General features: G+C 38.2%; 1 protein-coding gene across 5 annotated transcripts in view; it reads left to right on the top strand.

Moving 5' to 3' along the window:
- The window catches only part of LOC125236244, a 126,632-nt gene that overhangs the window by 110,913 nt on the left and 2,442 nt on the right, over window positions 1-13,277 (top strand). For 3 of the 5 annotated variants that reach the window (XM_048143051.1, XM_048142972.1, XM_048143286.1), the window contains 7 exons: window positions 638-652; window positions 1,216-1,368; window positions 1,941-2,122; window positions 2,673-2,815; window positions 7,111-7,245; window positions 9,265-9,498; window positions 12,787-12,947. In XM_048143051.1, coding sequence (XP_047999008.1) covers window positions 638-652; window positions 1,216-1,368; window positions 1,941-2,122; window positions 2,673-2,815; window positions 7,111-7,245; window positions 9,265-9,498; window positions 12,787-12,947 — 1,023 coding nt within the window. The remainder of the gene's footprint in view (window positions 1-637; window positions 653-1,215; window positions 1,369-1,940; window positions 2,123-2,672; window positions 2,816-7,110; window positions 7,246-9,264; window positions 9,499-12,786; window positions 12,948-13,277) is intronic. The other 2 variants (XM_048143136.1, XM_048143211.1) reach the window with 2 other exon arrangements.

Genomic DNA, 13,277 nt, shown 5'->3' with positions numbered 1-13,277 from the left:
ATCAAGTGATGTGTCAGAAATATGTGTAGGTATGTCTCTTTATTTCTTATTTAGGGTAATATGAAGGCCGCTCCTCATAGGATCGCATTATCATTAGCTCGAACACGCAAAACCTCTATTGAGCTAATACGTTACGAGGAAATTGCCCTAACATTTTCCACATTGCTAATATTTAGATAGGGTATACTGTATGAGTTTAGGGTCCAGTTCAGAGAAATAGGGTTCATAACTAAACAAGACAAATAAAGTCTTTTAAGAAAAAAAAACTTACCTCGGAAACACCAAGAAAATGTATGCTCGATCATATGCCGTCACACCTTTTGATTGATGTTCGGTTAGATGGGGCTGTATTAATATTTATAATTTTTTACACGTATCAATACCTAAAGGACATGGCTCAAGTTGTGAAAATGCCAATTTTTGTACTGTGACTACTCATTTTACATGATAACCCTCTTTTTACTCGATTTTCTTTGATGATATCTAGTAATTTTGCTCTCCTAAGTGATTCAAGCGGGATTAGACAAGCCATAAAACGTAATGGACAAGGCGATTGCCTATTAATATACGCTACGGTAACCTATTACGATTTTCATGTAAGTAGCTATTAATAAACCTTTTTGTTCACGCCTCAAAGGATGATGGATCGGTGGTAAGTACACGGTTTAATCACTGCGTGGAAGCGAAGATTCTCGTTAATGTAATTAATAGCATTATAGTCATTAATATGTAATAGGCATTCCTGGAATATCTACGCCTCAACGAATTTTCACGGGAATAGGTGCATTTATGATAGTGCCACTTATCTATTTCAAATTGCAGCTTCTTATGTTTACGAGTAGTAATGGCCAGATATATTTTTTTCACGCAATTCTATTTTCCATTTAAGTAACGATGAACATGCATAGAGAGGAAAAGAAGTGTATAAGGAGAGGAAGCTAATTGTTCTCGTATAACAGCCATACCATACTGTTACCTAGTAATGTAGTTTGGGTTGTAGTTGTGTGTACGTGTTTTTCGAGGATTTTGGCTTTCTAGACTAACTGATTCCTCACGCAAAAAAAGCGACAGATAGTTGTCGAATTGGAGTAATCTGGGCCGGGAAATTCGAAGCATTTTCTCTTTATTTCGTCGACATAAAGATGCTTCGAATTTGTGAATTTCAATTTCCCGGGTTATAGTATATAGACTATATACTCATCTGTGTTGTTCCAGGAGTTCGACATAGTGATGACGAAAGTGAACGGCTCTCTGGGTTTCACGCTCCGCAAGGAGGACCACAGCGCGCTGGGACACTACGTGCGCGCCCTGGTGCGGGAGCCCGCGCTCAGCGACGGCCGGATACAGCCCGGCGACCGGATTGTAGCGGTATGGGTTGTTGATCTAGGAGTTCGTCATAGTGATGACGAAAGTGAACGGCTCTCTGGGTTTCACGCTCCGCAAGGAAGACCACAGCGCGCTGGGACACTAATACGTGCGCGCCCTGGTGCGGGAGCCCGCGCTCAGCGACGGCCGGATACAGCCCGGCGACCGGATTGTAGCGGTATGGGTTGTTTATCTAAGAGTTCGACATTGTGATGACGAAAGTGAGCAGCTCGCTGGGTTTCACGCTCCGCAAGGAAGACCACAGCGCGCTGGGACACTACGTGCGCGCCCTGGTGCGGGAGCCGGCGCTCAGCAACGGCCGGATACAGCCTGGCGGCCGAATTGTCGCGGTATGTGTTATTTATCTATGGGTTATAGGAGTTCGACATAGTCAACATAGTGATGACGAAAGTGAATGGCTCGCTGAGTTTCACGCTCCATAAGGAGGACCTCAACGCGCTAAGACAAAACGTGCGCGCCTTGGTGCGGGATCCGGCACATAGATTGATTTTGGTTCAGAAAAGGACAAACCTCATGCAATATAACTGTCTTATCTAATATATTTCCACCCGCAGGTGAACGACACACCGATGTCGAACATGTCGCATGCGGCGGCCGTGGCGTTCCTGCGCGCGTGCGGCTCGGAGGTGCGGCTGCGACTGTACCGCGACCACGCAGCGACACCGTTGTCACCCATGTCGCCTAAGGAGGAGCCCACCGACTCTGACCCGCCGCCTCGGCCTAAACCCCCGCTAAGGTAAGTGTTGAACGATTCTATTACAATTCATCACCAGGTGAACGATACACCGAAGTCGATCATGTCAATGGTACGGCCGTGTCGTTCATGTCTCCACCACAAGTCTCCATTTTCTATCTGCGTGCACAACAGGCCCTTCGTTTAAAGCGTCCCCAGTAATACGAAAGCGCGATAGAGAGAGATAACAACGACATGCTGCAAAGCGCAAACATTTTGTTTGTATTTAAGCACCAAGGTTTAAGCACTTCGATGCACTGAACAGACTTAGTTAATATTACTTAGGTAGTTAATTGGTTGGAAAAAACAGCTAAACGTTTGAAAGGAACAGCTAAGAACAGACTCATTACAATGCTTCACTGAAAGTTTACTAAGTAGACCAAAGGTATTATTTAATTTAAATATTCAAATTACGCATTCCTAAGTACCTATTTCAGACATTTTCATTAACTAGGGCAATTTTATTCACGTGCCGTGTTATGAATTATGATCTAAGTAGGTTAAGGTCCGCTGCGTGTGTTGTATCGTTTACTCATATTCATTCTGCCCTCAGGCCCGAAGCGGTGTCGATGTTGTGCGACCTAGCGGCGCGCCGGCTCACCCCTGACGCAGTCGACGGCTCCCGCTCCCCCTGTCTCTCCCCCCGCAAGTTCCGCAAACTGACCAAGGACAACAACCACTATGAGCAGCCTAATGGTACGATCTAATTATAAACTACTATACTATTAGTTTCCCTTCACGCTAACCTAGTTGCTAATTTAAAAAGCCTCTTCTATGCATAGCCGTGCGGCGTTGTATGTACCTATAATGTATATATATTGCATCGATGCGTCCCGCATACGTACAATGAAAACTGGAAGTTTATCGATATTTTTAGTCGGTTCCTACATATTTGGTAAAAATAATTTCGAATTAAGTACCTATATTACCAACATAAAACTTGTAGTTGTGGGTATATTATTAGCATTACCTTTACCTACACGAATAATACCAGTAGGTACCTAATTTCATATAACTATAGTTGTAAAGTTATTTCTTATAATAACTTAGAGATTTACAGTCAAAGCATATAAGTACAATTATTTGACAAAGTATTGAATCGAATTGTATAAATAAACCTTTTATTTATATTTTATTTATGACTTCGGTGTTGAGAGTCAAATTAAAGGATTGAAGCTTTTACGACCAAAATGGAATTTTATCTCGGTTTTATCGAGAATCAGACATAAGTCAGGTTAGAGGTAGAGTCAGGTAGGTCTTTTATTTTTGGTTTAGTAACGTGTTATCGAGAACATGCATACAGTCTAGTGTATAATTTAAAATGTAATATATAATCCATACTAATATTATAAATGGGAAAGTGTGCGTGTCTGTTTGTTTGTCCGTCTTTCACGGCAAAACGGAGGGATGAATTGACATGATTTTTTTAAGTGGAGATAATTGAAGGAATGGAGAGTGACATAGGCGACTTTTCGTATCTTTCTAACGCGAGCGAAGCCGCGGGCAAAAGCTAGTATATAATATGTGTTAATAACAGAGGGACTAAAGTCCGCAAGCTCTCAAACTAATTTCTCAGCTACAGCTGCGCGACGTTTAGTTTACATTAACATAAGCTCAGCAAACTACTAAAGCACACACTGCTAAGTGCGTGTCGGACTAAGCGTAGGAGAGGGTTCCATAGCTTCGTACAATACAAAAATGTGTACTAAAGTGAAATATTTTTGTAATATCAACGCGGCACTTAGTTACATCTATTTGGAGTAACCCAGTTTTTCCTTAATTTTTAATGGTTCGAGGAAAAATATTCTCCATACTAAAAACTTTACTAGCTACTTATAATGTACCTAATGTTAAAGACCTACCCTTGTTCATTTTATAAAAATATATTTATAGTTAGTTATGGCACTTTTTCTCCTAAACTAAATAAGTACATCTATAGGTACACTATGGGCCACATTTGTTGAAATATATTTTATGGTTTCTGAGTGAAATGGATAACAGCCAGATATACTCTGTCAACCAAGTCTGTCAGTAAATAAGAACAAAGAACACTATATGCATCCTTTTCTTTAGGGTGCTAGAGAAAAGGTTACCTATAGTTTTCTTAGTTCTTATTTACTGACAAACTTGTTTGACAGAATATATATGCACATCAATAAATTATAAGAGTTATATTTTTATCATTTTGGCTACAGAACCCTAAAAATGAACGTCCGTTGTATATGACCAGTGAGCTAAATGTCCAATTAGCCAAAGTAATAGTTGGCGTGTTTGTTAGAAGCAGAATTAAATTTGCATGTTTTATATTTTAAGTAATAGTTCCGTTGAACATATTATAGTTGTTGCAATTTGAATTTTAATTCGATCCAGTTTGCTATTACTTACAGTGCACAGTGTAGTTATGGATGCTGCTCTTAGCTTCGGCTTATATTACGCTTGCAGACTGTAATATGACCTAACTACGTCTTAAGTCCGTATTAACTGCACAAGCAACATCGTATTTTGCATTAGTTAATAACGTTTCACAATTGTAATCACGATTTACTGCGGAAACTTAATATAATCATACTCGTCAAGTCAAACACCTTAATGGCAGAATTTTGCGTAGTATTCCCTATTATACCTATAAAATAAGGTTATTTTAGGTATTAGGGAATACTACGCAAAATTCTGCGCAAAGAGCGCAGCTAGCACATTGTGGAGAACCATGTTTTGAGTCTAGCCCCTTTGTCGCACTTGTAAATTAGCACACGAGTGTGAAAATGCACCAACATAGATATGTTACATCTGTAAAAAAACCGCTTTGATGCATCACTGTCATAATCAAAACTTAAAAAACTGTTTCAGGTATGGTTAAATGTTATAGTACATACAGCATAGGTACTAGCTTTTGCCCGCGGCTTCGCTCGCGTTAGAAAGTGACAAAAAGTAGCCTATGTCACTCTCCATCCCTTCAACTATCTCCACTTAAAAAAGCAGGTCTACTCGTCGCTCCGTTTTGCAGTGAAAGACGGACAAACAAACAGACAGACACACTTTCCCATTTATAATATTAGTATTCTTATCTTCCGGATTGGATAGAATAGTCGTACGATAAGTCTGCAAATATTTTATTAGCCAGCCCCGCTTCTGTAAGCGTTCAGTGAACGTCATAATTTCATCAAAGTTTGACGTTTAAAATAAGATCTGCACTGGCGAGGCTGAGAAAATCGTTGCAAACTTATCGTGGATTACCTATAGAACTGCTATCTGACGGCAGAACATTACCGTAATATTCCTTATTTTTTTTTTATTTTTTTTTTATTTTATATTTATTGGTTTACCAACAATTGTTTACACCATTATTGACATAAATTCAACCATTATGATTATGATCGCTAAGCGTAACAATTACTTAAAGGTAAACACCACATGCATCAAATCAATTCATAAATGTATTTATAAATAGGTAAGAGCTATGCCATATATATAAACACATACACACTGCAATGTCACAATTTCGTCTTCATTCAACCCCTCTTTGCCAAGAGTGGCAGTGAGACCTGAGTGGTTCATGTGCTCTGTTCGTTAATTTCCATTATTCTTTGTTGCTCGTCGATTCTTGATCGTCGTCATCATTATCGTGAGTCTCGGCGTTATTCTTCACTTATAATTCTGTGGCTTGAGGTCACAATAGTGCATACTGAACCGGTTAGATTGCTAGGCAGCAGAAAGCTAAAATAACATCTAATAAATGCAAGCAGTTGATTTTTTTGCAGGCCTCACGTTTAATCCACACTTAAAGGCTATTTGGCGAACATTCCTGGATTCCTGATGACTTAGTTATATTATAATTAGGTACTTTCAATTTAAAGAAAATGTTTAATCGAATCGAATAAAATTGAATCATTTTTTTTCTTTCTTTAATGAGTATTTATTACCAACTTTCATCAAGATTCTAACGGAATGCAGAAATTTATCAATAATTTTCAGGATAGGAAAAGTCGGAAACAGAACGCTCAAGAATACTTTTCAGACCGTTCGTGGCAAATGAAAATTGAAGCATTACTCTCCCTCTACAGATTCGCCTCGTATTAAAGAAGCGTTCGAGTATAGTAAAAGTTCTGTTATTTTATCACGATATTATCCTACAAGCTACAAACAGTTATACCGACTCATTTTGTGCCATAATAAAAATAAACTTACTTTGTACTCACAACACAACCAGCGTTTACGAGGTCATGTCATGCGATTACCTACCTACAAAGTAAATTAGGAACTATATTTTAATTAAGTTAAACACGATATTTTAAGCTTCTAAATGAGTCAACATCGCTCATTGGTTCAGAAGCGTCAATTATCTGACAAAGATGAATCTGAAATGAGACGGTAGGATCTTTGAAATCAGGTCCTAATTTATTACTCGATGTCGTCATCTGTCTCATTATGACTCCTTAGGGACTAATTAGAACGAGAAGAAAGCTATGAATTTTCTCATCTCATATGAACCTATTTATCAATTTCTAGGCCTTACGAAAGATATGTTGTATAATTTATTTCTTTTGGTAAATTATTGATGATAGAAGTTATTGTAGTTTTTTGTTACGCGCTATTTTATTTAATTACAAGTTACTTACAAATGTTAAAGTTTGAATATATCTTATGTTCATCGCTTTGTAATTACAATGTAGTAAATGGCAAGCGTACATCACTGGTAACTAATAAGTTGACACACGACACCGCAACACGAGTAGGCTCACACCCTCGCAAGTAACTCGCGCGGCTTCAGAAACGACTACTCATGCAAAGATTATATCCGCCAGCTGAGCATTGCTACTGCGTAGCATTACATGTACCTGGGTATATAACTTTATATAGTTCGGTCGACTCATTTTATCAACATGACCTAAGTTTCATATTTAAATGTTACTATTTTACATATTATTATATTCAATGAAAAACCACAATGGCACAGTTGAAGGATATATTCTTAAGCCAAGTGTTCCACGCAGATGCTCCAACACAAGCAACTGAACTAAAGTCACAAATGGAAACTCCGGAAAAGCGGGTGTCTCGGGCGCACACTGTAGCTCTGGCCAGCCCCACAGCCCCGCCGACTTGTAGAAAACAAAAGCTAAGCCTGGCAGGTGAGCCACTATCCCTGCTCACATCGCTCTTTTGCCCAGGATTTCACTTTTTTCCACTTTCAGACCCCATCTAGATTAAATTCCGTTCAGACCGAAAATAATGTTGACAAATACAGCCAATTATCGGAAATCAATTGTAACAACAAATTTTAATTCAAACTACAAATTTTGACAACCAGAATCTCGGCTTAAATAATGTACTGAGACAGCTGTGCGCCTCCTCGCGCAGCAGTCGAATTTGAAATACGAAATTGTGTACGAGTCTTTGTTAACAGCATTTTTCGTTGGTATGTACACATAAGTATCATGAACTTAGTAAAGTGGTCACTTCATTGAGATATATGATGAGGATGTAGTGGAATTTAGTGGAAGATGTCTTATAGCTTGAATATATTCCGAATCAGTGAATAGACGGACTGACGGAATCCAACCATAGTATAAAACTATGCGTGCACCGATTGCCTGCTCTCACACCTTGGCAAGTTACCTGTGTAGCAACACCCACACACCGCTCGCTCAGACTCACATGCATTTAGTGCCCTTTGGATACATTCAGCAACCAACAATTGGATTCATCTAACTAAATTGTAACACTCGGGCTAACTGGCGCAGCACGCGTATAAATTAAACTACAAAATAAATAAGTATTTTAGCGAAATACTTTTCAACACTCACACGACGTACAAGTACTGTATCAAAATTGTTAGTCAGATGTGCATTTCTATTTTTTTTTATGAAAACTACATATATTTCATACAAATCTGTTTTTTAGGGTTCCGTAGTCAACTAGGAACCCTTATAGTTTCGCCATGTCTGTCTGTCCGTCCGTCCGTCCGTCCGTCCGTCCGTCCGTCCGTCCGTCCGTCCGTCCGTCCGTCCGTCCGTCCGTCCGTCCGTCCGCGGATAATCTCTGTAACCGTTAGCACTAGAAAGCTGAAATTTGGTACCAATATGTATATCAATCACGCCAACAAAGTGCAAAAATAAAAAATAGAAAAATATGTTTTATTAGGGTACCCCCCCTACATGTAAAGTGGGGGCTGATATTTTTTTTCATTCCAACCCCAACGTGTGATATATTTTTGATAGGTATTTAAAAATGAAGAAGGGTTTACTAAGATCGTTTTTTGATAATATTAATATTTTTGGAAATAATCGCTCCTAAAGGAAAAAAAAGTGCGTCCCCCCCCCTCTAACTTTTGAACCATATGTTTAAAAAATATGAAAAAAATCACAAAAGTAGAACTTTATTAAGACTTTCTAGGAAAATTGTTTTGAACTTGATACTCTTGATAGGTTCAGTAGTTTTTGAGAAAAATACGGAAAACTACGGAACCCTACACTGAGCGTGGCCCGACACGCTCTTGGCCGGTTTTTTTTGGGTCATTCTACTCAGGACGCTTGTTACCTCTGAAATTGGTTGCTCTGATTTAGACTACGCCGATTTTGATTTAAGGAAGGGATCGAAAATGCATCACGAACCATCTCAACATTCATGAAACTATCTTTTTTATGACTGACCCTCATAAACTAGGTACATTTACGGCTCCTGTCACCAGCACGATTCCCATTACTACGTACCTTTATATTATGTGTTAACATTCCATCCTAGCTAGCTTGCAACAGTTTTTAGTCTCGTAAACTGCACCTTACGTAAGCTACGTATACTTAAAATTGAAACTACTGGCCGAATTGTCGCACATTTTTAAGTTTTTACATTATTTTATTACCTATTTGTATCTTTCTGTGTTAAAATACCGTAAATGATAACAGGAAATCCTTTTTATCGGATCGTTAGCATTCAAGCGCGTATCATTTTATTCAACTCCTTTACAAGCAAATGGCCCGTGTAATAGCTGTAAAAGACCAATTCCTGGCGTCTTCCCGCAATCTTTGTTTCTTATTGCGTTACTTCGACGCTTAAGTCGTCGTATTTTAATCTTAATGATACGAGTTACCGCGTTTGATGTCTCTCATTGCAGGCAAGAGGTACCTACTTATGTATATTTGTGATTTCAGTACCGCCGCACGCATATGAACTAAATAATCTAGACAACGATGCGTTAGATGCTCGCAATGCGTACCAGGAAGACAGGAGTCGCCACAGATATGAGCCTTCGTTCCCAGTGGACTCTGATGAGCCGGTGTCCATGCCAGCGGAGCTGTCCAGCGATGAGGCGAGGTTTAAACACTCGACTCCTATGTACCAGAGTGCCGTGCTGATGACTTCTGATGGAGAAGTTAAAGACGACAGTGAGTATTTCTTTGTTTTGAATTGATTTTAATACAATGACAACAATTACAAATATCGTTAGTTTATTTTATTTTGGTAGATTTTTTGTTTTAACATGCTCTCAAACTAGGCAAAGTGAGATCTATGTCCGGTATCTTATATTCGATTACACTGATGACGTAATATTTTTTCTTTACCTACCTAAATAAGTCACTGTCGTTCTTACGTTAATCGGGTTCACTAAACTTAGTCTAACATTTAGCACCTTGTTATTATTAGCGTCTTTTAAAAAAAAACACTTTGTTATTTAAGATTGTTTTGAGTGTAAGATAAAATAAGTTTAACTTAAATTAAATTAAACAATTTAAGACGATATAGAAATATGTTAACAAGCAGGTAATTTTGCTGTATTATTTATACATATCTTACATAAATACCTACATGTTTTTAATTTATCGATCGAAATATTTTCTTGTACTCAGGTAAGTGCTTGATAATAAGTTGGTATGTCATTTAAATTATGGTTTTAATTACAATGTTGAGTAGAAACCTGACGCGGCTTCAACAGGTTAGGTTAGCCGCAGACATTTGCGGCTGAACTATTAAACAGCCTACTTAATGAGGTAGGCTTTTTAACCGACTTCAAAAAAGGAGGAGGTTCTCAATTCGACTGAATTTTTTTTTTTTTTTTTTTTTTTTTTTTTTTGTATGTATGTTACTCGATATCTCCGAGAATCGTGGACCGATTTTCAAAATTTTTTTTTTGATCGAACCGGTATAACCCCGAGATGGTCCCATTGGCACCAAGTCAGGGTCTGATGATGGGATCCTGGAGAAATCGATGGAACTCTTCAAATGTTATAGGCACATGTAATGTTTTTAGTCTATTTTTCAAAGGTACAGTATTTACGTCTGATGGTAATATTTATTAATGGCTGAGCTGATGATGGAAAGTCAACTCCTCAATGGTTAGGAGTTAAAGGATAATTTTTTCACTACTGTACTATGTATTCGACTGATACATATAATATCACTAGGAACCACTAAAAATCAACTGAGCTGATGATGGAAGGTCAACTCCTCAATGGTTAGGAGTTAAAGGATAATTCTTTCACTACTGTACATGTATTCGGACTGATACATATAATATCACTAGGAACCACTAAAAATCAACAAATGAAATAAATTTTAACAAAAATAAAATTTTGCTGTATTCAAAAATAAGCGCGTTACAAAACACGGAGAATCTAAAAAGCCAAAAATAATAAACCTTTCAATTCAGATTTCTTATCGTATTGCAATAAGCTAAACATCCAAATTATAAACAAATCAATTATTTTTGGAGTCGGTACCAGCCTGTGTATGGTTGGGTGGGGCAAATAGGCAATAGCAAGGCGACGAACAGGTCTGGTATGACTACAAAAATAATTGATTTGTTTATAATTTGATGTTTAATTACAATACGATAGAAATCTGAATTCAAAGGTTTATTATTTTTGGCTTTTTAGTTTTTCCGTGTTTTGAACTATTAAACATTTTTAGGCGGTTTTATTTTTTGTTAAAAAGTTTATTTTCAAACTGGCAGCTGACGGTATGCTTTAAATCAATGCTGGACATTGTGGACATCCACAAACCGAAAAACAAGCATTCGCTTTCAGAACATCTGTTTATTTTGTTTATGTGCAATTGAATTTCGCACATCCATTTATGAACCTGATAGTACAGCAGTTCTCGAAAAGTTTGTACAAAAATTAAGGGAAAAGTTAAATTTGTTTTTATTAATTCCTATTTTCTTACCAAGATTTTGTTGATGAATTGAGATTTTATTAAGTTTTATTTCGTCATTAAGGTTCTCTAGTATCAGTAATAATAAGTAAGTATTTACTACTTACATGATTGTTAGCAATATGTTAATTAAGTACCTAGCTAGTTTTGAAATACATTAAATACATAATATACTAGTACTCTGCCTCGCCTTTCGTTGGGTCACTGTCAAATTTACCTTATCGCTAAAAGACTATATAGCTGACATGTCTGGATTGTGTTATGTCTTTGTGGCTACGTAGACATGAATGCTAAATGCGTCTTTAGCAAAACGTCTGGATCTTAAAACGTAACAATTTAAAATGATCTAACTGCAAAACATCTTCATCTTCGAATGTCTGTATTACAAAACAGACATGAACGCTAAACAGTCGAGGAGCAAAAAGTCTGGATTGTTTAATGTTTTTATTGCTAAAATAAAAAGAATAAACGCCAAACGACCCGTTAGCAAAACGTCTGGTTTTAAAATGCTTAAGTGCCTTGAGAATTCAAACCTTCTCGCACTGTTAATAAGAACTGTTACATATTTATTATAAACCATGACGTCCATGACACATTATATTTCCGGACGTTTTGCTACTGTATCGTTCTGTGTTGACGTCAATTAACTAACTTCACTTTTGACTTTTTAGATATGCTAATCATACGGACTATGTATATTTCCAGACGTTTGGCTACTCATTCATTCTAAGTAAGTTCTACTTTCAAGTCATCCCAGCTGAATTGACTTTATGCTGACTGTATATTTACATTTTCTGACATCTAGCCGAAATAGTCGTTTAGCGGCTGCGATAAGATAAACTTGATAGTGACCCCTTTCGTTCACTACGGAGTGATTATTAAATGTAATGCTGAGTTTAGACCAGCAAGTTATTGCTGCAAGTTTTGAGACGCACCTATGGGTAAGAGTGAGTGGCAAATATCTGCATCTCTTTATTGCATATAGCATATTGCAGCAATAACTTGCACATCTAAACTCAGCTTAACGGTCCAGCCACGACATTGGTCTAAGCGCGGCAGCGGCGAGCGGCAGCCATACGTGCGAATGAAAAGTCCCATCGCTGTGTCTCGCTTCAATGTATGGCCGTCGCTCGCCGCTGTCGCGCCAATGTCGTTGCTGAGCCGTAAGGCCTGAGTGGACGCTCGGTGCGGAGCGTTCGGCGGGGCGTGCGACGTAGCGGGCGAGCGTGCATACAATCTATGCAGCGTCGACTCAAGACATTTGTATGAGCTTCAAATGTTTGATATGCACGCCGCACGCCCCTCGCCCGCTGCACGCCCAATATGAGCGTGCACTGAGACCTTACAGTCTTTACATTAACACATTTGCTGCACGGCCTGTACTTTATACACCCTGTTTTTATTGAATTCCGTTAACTTAACTCTTGCGGTTATCGATTATTAAAAAAATAAAGATAATTGCTGAACAGTATATAAAAAAAGCATTTGAAAGTTTCAATATTCGGTATTAATTTACGTTCCAGGTGGACTAAAGAAGTGGAAAGCAGTCGCTCTGTCACCGGACAGCGAGCGGAAGGCTCAGGAAGCGCGGGCGCCGTCGAAACCGAAGGAGGTAGAAACCGTCCAGAAGGAGAACATACAACCTGACCCACGTGCTCTAGACACCAACCATTCAGAGCCTACGGTAAGATTCTTAAACATACTCTCAATCTATATTGATATTGTTAGTAGGTATGGGTATATGTTATGTTGTGCGTATACACCAAAACATTGATTTTCAAAAATATTTAAAAATATTTTAAGCGGGTTAATCACGTATTAAGTCGATATAGCGTTCGACATGTTTCGGCTATTTCGAGAGCCTTTTGTAGCGCGTATACACGCATAAAAATTGATGAGTTTCATTTAATTATGATTTTCATTTAATTATGGCGACCCCTTGTCACAATCGTTTAATGAAAACGAAATGAAACACTATTTGATGGTGACAGCGTTTGGTTTTTAACCGCCTTCC

The sequence above is a fragment of the Leguminivora glycinivorella genome, chromosome 1 (genome assembly GCF_023078275.1).
Source record: "Leguminivora glycinivorella isolate SPB_JAAS2020 chromosome 1, LegGlyc_1.1, whole genome shotgun sequence".
NCBI classification, from domain to species: Eukaryota; Metazoa; Arthropoda; class Insecta; order Lepidoptera; family Tortricidae; genus Leguminivora; species Leguminivora glycinivorella.
This window is presented reverse-complemented; position numbering and strand designations above follow the sequence as displayed.